This window comes from Labrus mixtus, chromosome 2 (genome assembly GCF_963584025.1).
Source record: "Labrus mixtus chromosome 2, fLabMix1.1, whole genome shotgun sequence".
Taxonomy (NCBI): Eukaryota; Metazoa; Chordata; class Actinopteri; order Labriformes; family Labridae; genus Labrus; species Labrus mixtus.
Genome location: NC_083613.1, coordinates 32,972,229 through 32,985,771, shown reverse-complemented (window position 1 = coordinate 32,985,771; position 13,543 = coordinate 32,972,229). Strand labels below are relative to the sequence as shown.

At 43.6% G+C, this 13,543-nt stretch overlaps 2 protein-coding genes across 2 annotated transcripts; one reads left to right on the top strand and one right to left on the bottom strand.

Annotated features, from left to right (window-relative positions):
* Positions 1 to 2,640: 2,640 nt before the first annotated feature.
* trappc5 (trafficking protein particle complex subunit 5) lies at positions 2,641 to 5,600 on the bottom strand. The gene is made up of 2 exons (XM_061062204.1): positions 5,075 to 5,600; positions 2,641 to 3,427 (listed from the first exon to the last, which is right to left on the bottom strand). Exons 1-2 carry the CDS (start codon positions 5,342 to 5,344, stop codon positions 3,131 to 3,133), a joined length of 567 nt encoding a protein of 188 aa, XP_060918187.1. The 5' UTR covers positions 5,345 to 5,600; the 3' UTR covers positions 2,641 to 3,130.
* A 1,621-nt stretch (positions 5,601 to 7,221) lies between these two features.
* On the top strand, positions 7,222 to 12,701 carry LOC132992882 (N-acetylmuramoyl-L-alanine amidase-like). Its single transcript, XM_061062445.1, has 5 exons — positions 7,222 to 7,530; positions 8,831 to 9,691; positions 9,795 to 10,005; positions 11,464 to 11,818; positions 12,636 to 12,701. The coding sequence occupies exons 1-4, from the start codon at positions 7,455 to 7,457 to the stop codon at positions 11,765 to 11,767; spliced, it is 1,452 nt and encodes a 483-aa protein (XP_060918428.1). The 5' UTR covers positions 7,222 to 7,454; the 3' UTR covers positions 11,768 to 11,818; positions 12,636 to 12,701.
* Positions 12,702 to 13,543: the final 842 nt, after the last annotated feature.

Genomic DNA, 13,543 nt, shown 5'->3' with positions numbered 1-13,543 from the left:
CCGGTCCTTCAGGTCATGTGACCGACAACACGTAAGCACGTCACTCACACGGCTCACCGCCAGGCTGCCAGCCAGACGAGCACAGGACGCTCGTCTGAGGCGGATTTTGTCAGTGTATCCCGTGCAACTTGGCATGACTGAACAGGTGACAACTTTTATCTCTGCAAAAAAATACAAACCCTGCAAACGTCACATCACGTCTTGTGTGGCCTGACCTGAAGCCCGAGCCTGCTTGTTTGCTTATTTTCCTGATGACATTCACAATTATCTGCACACATTAAAAAAGGTGAAATTCTCTTCTCTCAGCCTAAAGCGGTGTATGGAGCCCAGGGGGTGAAATGGAAATAAAAACACTTTAAACACATGCTTTCTATTCAACACAACAATTTTATTAATTACGCGCATGTTTTAATAAGATAACGTGCGCACATGTACGTTTTTTTAATTAGTGTTTTATTCTTATAACGTGCACCCATTTATTAAAGTGCACCTGCCTTTTAGTAACTTTGACCCTTGCCCCTGCGTTTTACTAAATTGAATGCACAATATAGTAAGTTGTGCATTTCCATTCGAGTTTTAGTAACTTGAATGCGCAATTTAGTAACTTGCATCTTTGCACCTGCGCTTTAGTGACTTGCACCTGCGCTCTAGTGACTTGTGCTTTAGTGACTTGCACTTGCGCTTTAGTGACTTGCACCTGCGCTCTAGTGACTTGTGCTTTAGTGATTGGCACCTGCATTTTAGTGACTTGCACCTGCACTTTAGTGACTTGCACCTGCATTTTAGTGACTTGCGCTTTAGTGATTTGCACCTGCGTTTTAGTGACTTGCACCTGTGCTTTAGTGACTTGCACCTGTGCTTTAGTGACTTGTGCTTTAGTGATTTGCACCTGCGTTTTACTGACTTGCACCTGCGCTTTAGTGACTTGCACCTGCGTTTCAGTGACTTGCACCTGCGTTTTAGTGACTTGCACCTGCGTTTTAGTGACTTACACCTGCGCTTTAGTGACTTGCACCTGCGTTTTAGTGACTTTAGTGACTTGCACTTGCGCTTTAGTGACTTGCACCTGCGTTTTAGTGACTTGCACCTGCTCTTTAGTGAGTTGCACTTGCGTTTTAGTGACTTGCACCTGCGCTTTAGTGACTTGCACTTGCGTTTTAGTGACTTGCACCTGCGTTTTAGTGACTTGCACCTGCGTTTTAGTGACTTGCAACTGCGCTTAAGTGACTTGCACCTGCGCTTTAGTGACTTGCACCTGCGTTTTAGTGACTTGCACCTGCGTTTTAGTGACTTGCACAGTTGCACCTGCGTTTTATTAACTTGCACAGTTGCACCTGCGCTTTAGTGACATGCACCTGCGCTTTAGTGACTTGCACAGTTGCACCTGCGTTTTAGTGACTTGCACAGTTGCACCTGCGTTTTAGTGACTTGCACAGTTGCACCTGCGTGCATCTTTGCACCTGCGCTTTAGTGACTTGCACCTGCGCTTTAGTGACTTGCACCTGCATTTTAGTGACTTGTGCTTTAGTGATTTGCACCTGCGTTTTAGTGACTTGCACCTGTGCTTTAGTGACTTGCACCTGCGCTCTAGTGACTTGTGCTTTAGTGACTTGCACCTGCACTTTAGTGACTTGCACCTGCATTTTAGTGACTTGCGCTTTAGTGATTTGCACCTGCGTTTTAGTGACTTGCACCTGTGCTTTAGTGACTTGCACCTGTGCTTTAGTGACTTGTGCTTTAGTGATTTGCACCTGCGTTTTACTGACTTGCACCTGTGCTTTAGTGACTTGCACCTGTGCTTTAGTGACTTGTGCTTTAGTGATTTGCACTTGCGTTTTACTGACTTGCACCTGCGCTTTAGTGACTTGCACCTGCGTTTCAGTGACTTGCACCTGCGTTTTAGTGACTTGCACCTGCGCTTTAGTGACTTGCACTTGCGCTTTAGTGACTTGCACCTGCGTTTTAGTGACTTGCACTTGCGCTTTAGTGACTTGCACTTGCGTTTTAGTGACTTGCACCTGCGTTTTAGTGACTTGCACAGTTGCACCTGCGTTTTATTAACTTGCACAGTTGCACCTGCGCTTTAGTGACATGCACCTGCGCTTTAGTGACTTGCAGTTGCTTCTGCGTTTTAGTGACATGCACAGTTGCACCTGCGTTTTAGTGACTTGCACAGTTGCACCAGCGTTTTAGTGACTTGCACAGTTGCACATGCGTTTTAGTAACTTGCACAGTTGCACCTGCGTTTTAGTGACTTGCACAGTTGCACCTGCGTTTTAGTGACTTGCACAGTTGCACCTGCGTTTTAGTGACTTGTACAGTTGCACCTGCGTTTTAGTAACTTGCACAGTTGCACCTGTGTTTTGGTAACCACCATATCTTCGGAAAAGCGGCTCAGGGCTAACTCTGATGAAGAGTAAACTATCGTTTTCTAGTGTAATCTACAGTAGTTCAGGTTGCATTACGCTTTCACTGTGCTTCATATATCTTAACATGACATTGGTAGAGGATTGCCATAAGGTAGGTGACCCCACCGTCCATCAGAAATATGACACCTGATGTCCACTGATATAATCCTAAAGACAAGGAACCCCTGCACTAAAGGACCCATGATTCCAACAAACATTCGTACTCCCAGACTTTAAGGGGGAAAAAAATCTCCTTGTATATTTATTTACATTTCAGAGTAAAATACAGACAGACTTTTTTTGCATGAACACGGATGCCAACCATTTCTTTTAATTGCGAGCTGAACCCGTGACTCAGGTTAGGCTGCCCTATCTTTGGGAAATGTGGTGTGGTGATCCTGCCATACCAAAATGTGAGAGGGACACAGATATTACCCCCATCACGCCCGTCAAAACACATGTAGTAAAGTAGCCGTGAACCTTTGCAGACTGTAAGTCTTTGAGTGTTTGCCTGACACCTTATGAACCAAAAAAAAATAAAAAAGAAGAAGAAAAGAAAAAATAACATAAACTGCGTTCACAACAGTCTGCAGTGGTAAGACATTCAGCTGTTAACTAACATCACTCATATGTCCAACACACACACACACACACACACACACACACACACACACACACACACACACACACAGACACACACAATCTGTCATCTCGTCTCTCCCCTATTTTCCCTCCAGTGCTTTGTCTCTGGCGATCACCGCCTCGTCGAACTTGATCATAAGAGTGGTGCCCTTGTGCCAGTGCACGGTGACCTTGGCGGGGAAGCCGCTGTGCGTGAGGATGGCCTCCACGATCCCTCCGATGAAGGCGGCACAGTTCAAGCTGCTGTTGTCCTTAGGAACGGAGATGTACGTGTTGACGAGGGGCTCCTTCTCGATGATGTAGTAGGTCTTGTCATCGTCGTTGGCCTGCTCCAGCTTGTCCGCCTCCTTGCCGAACAGAGATCTCCACACGGATACCTGCCGAGTAAAAACAAAATGACTCTGGAGGAAATAATGTCTCTATTATAACCCTTTTCACACATACGGAAATCTCCTGAAAAACTCTGAGATTTGGCTACCTGGAAGGGCTTTAGGCTGTGTGTGAATGCAAACAGCTGCATTTTTCGCGCGGACTTTACCCGGAGTTTCTCCTCCAGACCCCTTGAGAAAATCCGGGTGAGCTGATGTCTGAACGCGGCTGAATATACTCCGGAGATTTCAACTCGAGCAAATAGAAAGAGAATGACGTTTATATAGTGACTGTCTAAAGTGTCTGCCCGTGACCACTACGATCTCCGTGCACGTAATTAAACGTCTGCATTCTGTTTTCTGTTCGTCAGTATGTTGTTCTCCTCTCTTTTGTGGATGTTGTCATTCCATTGGATTACACATAGCATTGATATAAAGACAAATATTCTCATTATAACGTCGTGTAGCGGACTCTGTTGCTTCGGCCGCTACTTCCGCGTTGTTTATTTACAACGCCTCACCTCAGGAAATCCCCCGCGGCCCCTCCCCTCTGACAGGGAAATTCCCCCGCTGTGAGGAGCATATGTGAACGACTAGGTCGGGAGAATCTCCGGAGAAGTCCTCCTGTAAATATCTAGATATTATCCGGAGTGGATGCGTGAAAACGGCTTATTAGTGCTTTCACACAATTACAGAAAACTCCTGAAAAAGCTCCTGATATTGGCCGGAGGAGCTGCATGCTTTTTGTAACATAACAAAGAGTAAGGTCTTTTACCTGCTTTATGTAACATAACAAAGAGTAAGGTCTTTTACCTGCTTTATGTAACATAACAATGAGTAAGGTCTTTTACCTGCTTTATGTAACATAACAATGAGTAAGGTCTTTTACCTGCTTTATGTAACATAACAATAAGTAAGGTCTTTTACCTGCTTTATGTAACATAACAATAAGTAAGGTCTTTTACCTGCTTTTTATAACATAACAATAAGTAAGGTCTTTTACCTGCTTTATGTAACATAACAATGAGTAAGGTCTTTTACCTGCTTTTTGTAACAGAACAATGAGTAAGGTCTTTTACCTGCTTTATGTAACATAACAATGAGTAAGGTCTTTTACCTGCTTTATGTAACATAACAATGAGTAAGGTCTTTTACCTGCTTTATGTAACATAACAATGAGTAAGGTCTTTTACCTGCTTTATGTAACATAACAATAAGTAAGGTCTTTTACCTGCTTTTTGTAACATAACAATGAGTAAGGTCTTTTACCTGCTTTTTGTAACATAACAATGAGTAAGGTCTTTTACCTGCTTTTTGTAACATAACAATGAGTAAGGTCTTTTACCTGCTTTTTGTAACATAACAATGAGTAAGGTCTTTTACCTGCTTTATGTAACAGAACAATAAGTAAGGTCTTTTACCTGCTTTATGTAACATAACAATGAGTAAGGTCTTTTACCTGCTTTATGTAACAGAACAATAAGTAAGGTCTTTTACCTGCTTTTTGTGTCTGGAGATAACACTTGTTATGAGTTGACTCTATACAAATAAAAATGTATTGATTGATTGATTGATTATAGAAAGTGTGATTTTCCTCCTTTTATTCTTCCATTCACTCCTTCAGCTGTCTCTCACACACACACTAAGTCTGCATACCTTGACAAACAGCAGTATGTTCAGTACTTTGGTCTCCCTCTTGCCGTTCTTCTCTCTCAGCACCAGGACGTCCAGCAGGCTGCCCCCGACCCTCTGACCCATGTCGGACAGACGAGCCTGCAGCTCGGTCACGGAGTAGACCCGGCTCTGGCAGTACTGCACCACCTCCGAGAACAGCAGGGCGAAGGCGCACACACTCACCTCGGTCTTCGGTCGGGTCAGAGGCCGCTCCAGTAACGCGGACTTGCCTTTGGTGAAGCGAGCCTCCATTATTATTATTATTATTAGTAGTATTATTAATAATAATAAATGATCAGCTGATCGGCTACTGCTAACAATGCTAACCGCTCAAAGGCTGTTTTTATTAGCTTTAAAGCTAATTGACGAGATTACCTCTTAAGCCTATGACATGAATATTTCAGTGTCAGTTCAGTTTAACAAAAAAATAAAACACAAAGCTCACTGCGCGTCCCCCTACACCTGCTGTAGTTGTTTCGTTTACTTCCGGTTCCGATTACGTCACATGCAACGTGACTCTTCTTCTTCTAATGGATTTACGGCAGGCAGTACATTGTAGTGTGTAATGCTGCCCTCCACAGTCTAGGAGTGTGTACTTCAGTTTTATGATACAGGCAAGTGGCATTTAAGAATCTAAGAACAGCGCCCCCAACAGATTAAAAGTTTGTACCACAGAAAATATTGACTTAAAGGAGAAAGATGAGTCAGATAACTACCTGAATAACTGACTTCTTTCCTATATTTAACAAAAACAAAGACAACATGACTGTTTCCTCCTTGTATCTTGTATATGTGCCGATGTAATTAGGTTTAGTTCATTGTTGTTTTGTATACTTTATTTTGTATAGTTATCAATTTCTATGTAAATATTTTTGTTTCAGTTTGTTGTTATTCTGTCTGATAAAAGCTTTTGCTAAAAATAAAAAATATTGTCCATCCAGCTGTCCATTTTCTTCCGCTTATCCGAGGTAATTTTTTTAAAGTGAAATGAGACATTCAAAGACGCAGCAGTGTCCTTCTTTTACATCACCGGGACTACGGGGAGACACTGAGGACGACTATCTACGGAGAGCCTGAAGGGACAAAACAGCCTGAGATTAATTGTGACAAAAAAAAACTAATTAATTAAACTAATAATTTCAGACCTTAATTTATCGTGATTAACTAATGCTGACTACCTGAATATTACCCAGCTCCATGGTCTGCAGCCAGTGGCGATTCCAGAGTCTGTCGTGGCCCTAGGCAAAAATCTGTTGGGGGTCCCTCTAACCAGCGTTCATCACCATCATGTCTGCCAGTGTCCCGACGATTACTCCTCTTCCTCTTTTTTTCCTGTTTCTGTTTTCTCTCCTGTAGACGGATAATTCTTCTTTGTTTTTCTTTGTAGACTTTCATTGACAAACTTTGGTTTTCTCAGCAATAATGCATACAACGCTTAGCAGAGCAAGGAGAGTGAGTGCTGTCAGATGGGGCCCCCTTAGGGAGGTTTCCTACTGTCGTTGCAAAATTTGCACATTTTTTGTCACTGATTTGGTTGAAAGTTTGTCAGCCCTCAGGCGCCCCCTGCTGGTCTCGGGCCCTGAGCAGTTGCCGCTTTGCCTGTTGACAAGCAGCTCCTCTGGCACGATGCACTTCTTCTTCTGTTGTATTTAATGCTTCTTCTTCTTCTGTTCTATATAATGCTTCTTCTTCAGTTGTATTTAATTCTTCTTCTTCTTCTGTTGTATTTAATGGTTCAACGGTGACAAAATGAGAGAAAGTCTGATGTTTCTTAATCTCTCTGCATCTGAAGTTCCTCTGGGTGACAGGTTGTGTTGATCACAGTGAAGAAACATTTCCTGACACAGATGAGTCACATCACACGAGATACGTTAAATATTAACCATAAATCTGCTTTCCCTTTAGTTTTGTTTGTTGAAGGTCATACTATTATCTCTTTGAGTGAAGCTGTACACGTCTATAAACATGATGTATCTACGTCTGAACAGGAAAAACAATGATGAATAATCTGTGTGATCAACCTTTTAACAGGGCCAGGGATCTGTTTTCCTCATGTCACACTTTAACTCACCGTAGGCTGAATCAATATTTGGGCCATCACTGGACAAAGAGTACTTTCCCTATTTGGTCAAAACACTGCAGTTTATACAAATACACCTACTCGGAAAGTCTCAGGAGTCGTGTTGAGCAAAACTTCACTGTTCGGTCTGTTTCTGTTGTTTTTGGAAAGCCTGAACGTTAAAAGGTTTCTGTCGGGATTCCTTCTGATCTCACTTTTGGAGTTATCGTTATCGTTCTTGTTGCCTGGAGGAGGTCGGGTTTATGTTCTTCTGTAGAAGAGGCGACAAGCAGGAGATGCAAAATGTCTTCATCTGGACTGTCATGTTTTGTTTGGGCTCTATTCTTTATCGTATTCACCACTCATGGCAGGCCGGCAGGTGAGTTCAGTTATTCAAAATATGTCAACATTCATATTAAATTCTTCATTTGAGAGTTTTGATGAGAAATATTTCCTTACTCCCCTCCCTCAGTGTTTGTAAAAACCGATCTCCATTCGGACATGAAGCTCAAAGTTGAGTTGGTTCTTATTTCTTTGACGTTTTTTAGGTCTTTTGGTTCAGCTTGAGTTGTAGATAGATAGATAGATAGATACTTTATTGATCCCGAGGGAAATTAAAAAAAAATTTACACTTGTGAAGAAAGAGCGGCCCCTGAGTGATGGCAGAACGGTTGGAGAGGGACAGTTTCTTGCAAAATAAAAACATGTTTGAGCCTCTGAAACTAAAAGAAGCACAGGGCCGTCAGTGTGAACACAGAGCTGAGCCCAACAAACAAAAAGGGAGTTTGACTTTACTTTTTTTCATATGAAAAAAAGTAAAGTATGTGATCTTTAAGTCATTACTTAAAGATCACATATCATCCCCCTTCTCCACCTTTTCAAACAGTCCCTCTGTGGTCTAAATGAAACATCTGTGCTGTGTTTAAAATATAACATGAATCAAGCACCAGAGGAGGTTTGTGACCCTGTATAAACCAGCTCTCTCAGAACGCTCCGTTTTGGTGTGTGTGTCTCTTTAAATGCAATGAGCCCCCCCCCCCTGAGTTTTCTCAGTAGACATCACTCCTCTGTAGTGAGAATAAAAATGGCCGACCTGCTCAAAATGTTTTGCTCTAGTCTGGGGTTGGAGTCCATGGGTGGAGAATCCCACTGTGACATCACAAGGAGAGCACATTTGAAACAGAGCATTTTTCTCTGTGTTGTAAGACTTATACAGACCACAAACAAAGGACTGGATGGGTTTATTTCACATTTTGTGGGTCTGTAGACTCTCAGGTTACCCAAACATATGTTCAAAAAAACTGTAGAAGTGGATTTTTCATAATATGTCCCCTTTAAGAGTATATTTAGTTCATTCATCGGTCCATAATTGGAACACAATGCTCCACTTCACGTCGAGGCGGCTGTGACTCAGTTTGCAGAGTCGGTCGTCTCTCAACCAACAGGCCGGGGATTCGATCCCCAGCTCCTGTAGTCACATGTGGATGGGCAAGACACTAGTTAGTTAATACTGAGGGACACTTTACAGAGCAGCTCTACCATCAGTGTGTGAAGGTGTAGGTGTGACCTAAAGGGTAAAAACGCTTTGAGTAGTCAGAAGACTAGAAAAGCGCTATACAAGCTCAAGTCCATTCATCATTGATCAAATACTTCTTCTGTTTCTCATCCATTGTTGTCAGGGCTCCATCTGCGTAACATGGACAGCTTCATCCAAGCTGTTCAGCAGGTCGAAGACTCAAACCCCGATCTGCCCCCTCTGGCTCTGGTCAGGGCCCTGCGGAGGACAGCAGGAAACGACGACATGATGACCGTCCATTTTTTGGGTTCCTCCTATAATCTGAGCGACGCTGAGATGCTCGAGACAGCCATTCTCAACGCCTCGTCCTTTAGCTTCTTCGACAAGGCCATCCACCACACTGTGACGGATCAAGGAGAGGAACGAGGGGTGGTGCTCGCTACAGACGGCACCACAGTAGCCCTCGCACCTTTACTTCTAGGGATCGAATCAGGATTAAAAGTCAAGATGGAAGGGGGACCAGCTGTCGGGATCTTCCCTCTCACTTTAGGCCGGACGCTGGGCCTGTCTTTCTTCAGCCTCCAGGACTTCCCGCCATCCACTCGCATGGGGCCTAACGGGTGCTGGGACAACGTGGACCGCCCTAGGATGTTTAAGCTCTCTCATCCAGCCACTCTGGCCACTGATGCTGTTATCAGCGGGGGCATGGATGGAGCAATTCTGGGCACGGACATTAGCACCTTACCTGCGTCTGAACAGCCGCGGCCCCTCAGTGAGATCTTAAAAGGATACTACAGCTTCAGCCTGAGTGGAGAGCAGGGTCTCGATGCGGTGACCGGCCATGTCAGCCCGAAGAGAAGGGAGATTTCTAGATCAATTCTAGAGCCGCTGGATCTTTACAGCCAGGTGATGGAGACGTTGGCTTTAGTCTGGAAGTTGGAGAAGACCGAGTGGATTGCGATGGACACTGGGGTCGGGAAGGCAGTGAAGGATGGTTTGAAGGCGTTTGTGCACAAATACTGGGGTAAGTATTGGAGACAAAGATCCTTCTCATTACCCAAAATAGTATCAATATCAAATATCCCATACCATATTCAAACCTTCATCTTCTCTCCTCCTGTCCTCAGACTGCCCTCAAATAATCCCTCGTTGTCAGTGGGGTGCAAAAGACTACCGGGGAACACCCGTCCCTCTGTCTCTGCCCCTCCAGTTTCTCTATGTTCACCACACCTACGAGCCGTCCTCGCCCTGTCTGTCCTTCCCAAACTGCTCTCGTGGCATGAGATCAATGCAGAGGTTCCACCAGGAAGATCGTGGTTGGAACGATGTTGGATACAGGTAACCATCCTTAATATGAATAAAAAAAACATCTTAAGATATACATGCTCATTTGTCTTGCTGCAAGTTAAAGGACAAGGTTGATACTGCTTATTTTTGTCTGTGCATGAAGACTTGGCGCCATTAGCTTAGCTTAGCATGATGACTGGAAGCAGGGGGAAACTTCTGGCATGCTCTGTTTAAAGCATCACTCATTGTCTCTAAATAAATGTTCAAAAACATGAAAAGTAATCTTGCGGTTTTGCAAGTAAGTAAATATTCTATTATACTAATTTTAGTCCCTTAAAACATTTTATTTTGGTTTAGTTTGAGAATAAAGTAAACAAGCAAATTATAAAGTTTGGGTTGTGGATTTCTCCCAAATGGACCAGGATGTAGGAGGATTTACCTCATTAGCTTGATACTAACACATAAAGGAAATTGTCATTTACGGGCTAACATAATTAGCATCAGGATTTTTAGCTTAAAACTCCTGCAAGGAGTCTTTAAAGAGCCCACATTATGTCCTTTTTGGGGTTTGTATATTTAATCTATGTACCTACTAAAGTATGTTCACAATAGCTAAAGTTCGAATAAAGTGTTTGTTTTCATGTACTGTCGCTCCATGCACCGGCTCGCTTCTGACTCTCTCTCTAAGGCTCTGAAGTGCCCACGTTCAGAGTCCCCACGTGTGCCAAGTCTGATCTGATTGGTCAGTCGCTCAGCACGGTTCTCGGAAATGTCCCGCCCCTTTTACCATATTGGGAATGCGGCCACTTTGGAACATAAACATTAGCACCTTAGCACTACTGTGCTACCGCAGGCTGCGGCATATCGTGGGCGTGCTACAGAAGTTAACGGGCGTGCAACATGAGCTGCTGGGCCACAACGAGCCAACGGGCTTAGATCAGTGATCTCACACTGACAAGACGTCACACTGGCAATTTTTTTTCGAGGGGGGCTAGAACCGAGCGTTACATGCAGCTACAGCTAACAGGAGGACGTAGGAGAAGCCGCGTTTACGCAGACTTTGAATTTTTGCAAATAGATGTGCCTAAACATGCACAGGACACTTGGAAAACACACTAAAGAGCATATAAAACCAGAAACAGCAGAATATGGGCCCTTTAACTGGTTTTGAAACAGACTGTAACTATTACGAAAGCCTCTTTATGACCGTGCACCATGTCCTATTGTTTATGGTGAGAAGGCAGACTCAGAGGGCAGAACAAACACCTAGCTGTGGGAGTGTCACCCACCTGGGGGAGGGGCTACTGCCCTTTGTGATGTCATGAAGGGAAAATCTCCAAACGGCCTGTTTGAGCACACATTTTCTGAAAAGTGGAGCAGGAAAAAGAAGAATGCCACAACAAAAATCTTTCCTCTATTTATTTTTGTGTCTGATATCATCCTTCAATTTGTGCATGGGCTACATTGTGAATTCACTAACCATGTGCTGTATTCTATTTGCTCTCTCAGCTTTGTGGTTGGCTCAGACGGCTACGTCTATGAAGGCAGAGGTTGGAATCACCTCGGCACACACACCAGGGGGCGCAACTCCAAAGGGTACGGCGTGTCAATCATTGGAGACTACACCTCAAGCCTGCCCTCTCGCCACGCCATGGGCCTTTTGCGTCATCGTCTTGTCCGCTGCGCAGTAGACGGAGGGAAACTTGAAGCCAACTTCACCATCCATGGCCACAGACAGGTGGTAAACTACACCACCTGCCCCGGAGACGCATTCTTCTCAGAAATCAGAAGCTGGGAACACTTCAGAGAATGACAAGACAACCAGGATAAGCTCAGCATCCTTAAACATTTATGTTTCTTCAAGGTATTACTGCCGGCTGTTTGTTTTTCTTAAAGGAGCAGTATGTAACTCTGACCCTAGTGTTTAAAACGGGTACTGCAGTCCAAATTCTAAACATTGTAGAGAGCTGTCTCCCCCGCCCCCTCCTCTCTAGAGTCGATGCTCATGCAGTTCACTTCAGTGTTTATCCAGCTCTGCATGGGTCTGTAAACCTTTCTGTGTTCTAACCTCTCTCCATTTTTCAAAAGCATCTCCAATATTGATCCTAGTTTGAGCACGTTTCTGCTCGTGGAGCTTATTAGAAACATGCAGAGGCTTTTTAGGTCGGGTACAATCACTTCTATCTCAACCACTTCTCTTGACCGCTTCCATCACTGCAACACCTGTTGACCTGATAACTGCTCTCATATCTGGCAAACCGAGGGGCGTCCAAAATGGCCGTGTGGGGGCGGAGCCTTAAAACCGCCTACCTTCTCTGGTCCAAACAAATCCAGAGCATTCAGGAGCAGAATCTAAAGTTAGAAGGAGGACATACTGGCTGCTGCATTGTTGTCAGAGAAGCCAGCACTTCAACATGTTTCCTTAATGTCTGATCATACAGTAAGGTACCTTTATCATATCAGTCAATAGATATCTTACAGACTGCTCCTTTAACTTTTCTCTAACAAAATCTTTTTCTAGTTAAGCATACTGTCTTGTAATTTTTTTTCTCGCTATTTTTAGTTTTCAATGCATTTTTATGTAATCATGATAACTGTTTTGTGAGATGTTGATCTAGAACGATAATCTCGGTCCTTCTGTATGTCACAACCATCTCATTCCTCCTCTTTATATTTTACAGGATTTGGAGAAAAGAACAGGACAAGACACAGAACTCACCAACCTTATCAAATATGATTGTTTCTTATACATGTCTCTTTATTGTGTTTTACACTTACAGGAGTTATTGTACATGTAGTAAAATTAACACACAGAGATCCATTTCTGCATTTCTAATGTTTTGTTTTAGAGTCGGTCGTCTTCTAACCAGAAGGTCGGGGGTTCGATCCCCAGCTCCTGCAGCTACATGTCCGATGTGTCCTTGGGCAAGACACTTAACCCCAAGTTACTCCCGCTGCTTCGTCGACCAAATTTGCTTCAGACCAGGGCGATAGTTTGAGCCCTAATGCATGAGTCCAAGGTTTGAGAAAAACCCAAATAGGACTCTGAAAGAGGAACCCACCAGACCACCTACTCAGCCACAATATTTTCCCGTAAATCTTTGCTCTAACATGACCCTAAATGTTACCTCCCACGCACTAAAGATGACCTGATTGGTGCTGCTTTACTCAACAGACTGTTTGTTTTGTAGAGTTCATTGTACCATGGGAAAACCCAGAAAACAAACCTCCTTACACAAACAGTCAGGCAGCCAAACGTTCAGAGTGACGCTGAACCAGGGAAGCTGCAGGTCTGAGGAGTTACACAACACTAGTTTAATACACACATTTTACTTCTTAAACAATTGTTTACACAGCCCGACATGTCTACAGTTTTTGCAATTAATGTTTTTCATTAGGGTGATTAATACTCAATACTGCAGAATGCTTTTATAGCCTATGATTTTTTAACACATTCCGGTTGTGCATAAGAAGCAAATTCAGTGAGTTGTTCATTTCATGGACATGAGCACCATCTGCAGGTCCAGGGTGATTAGTGACACACACCATCAACTGCACACTGCAGCTGCAGAGACCAGGAAACCAACCC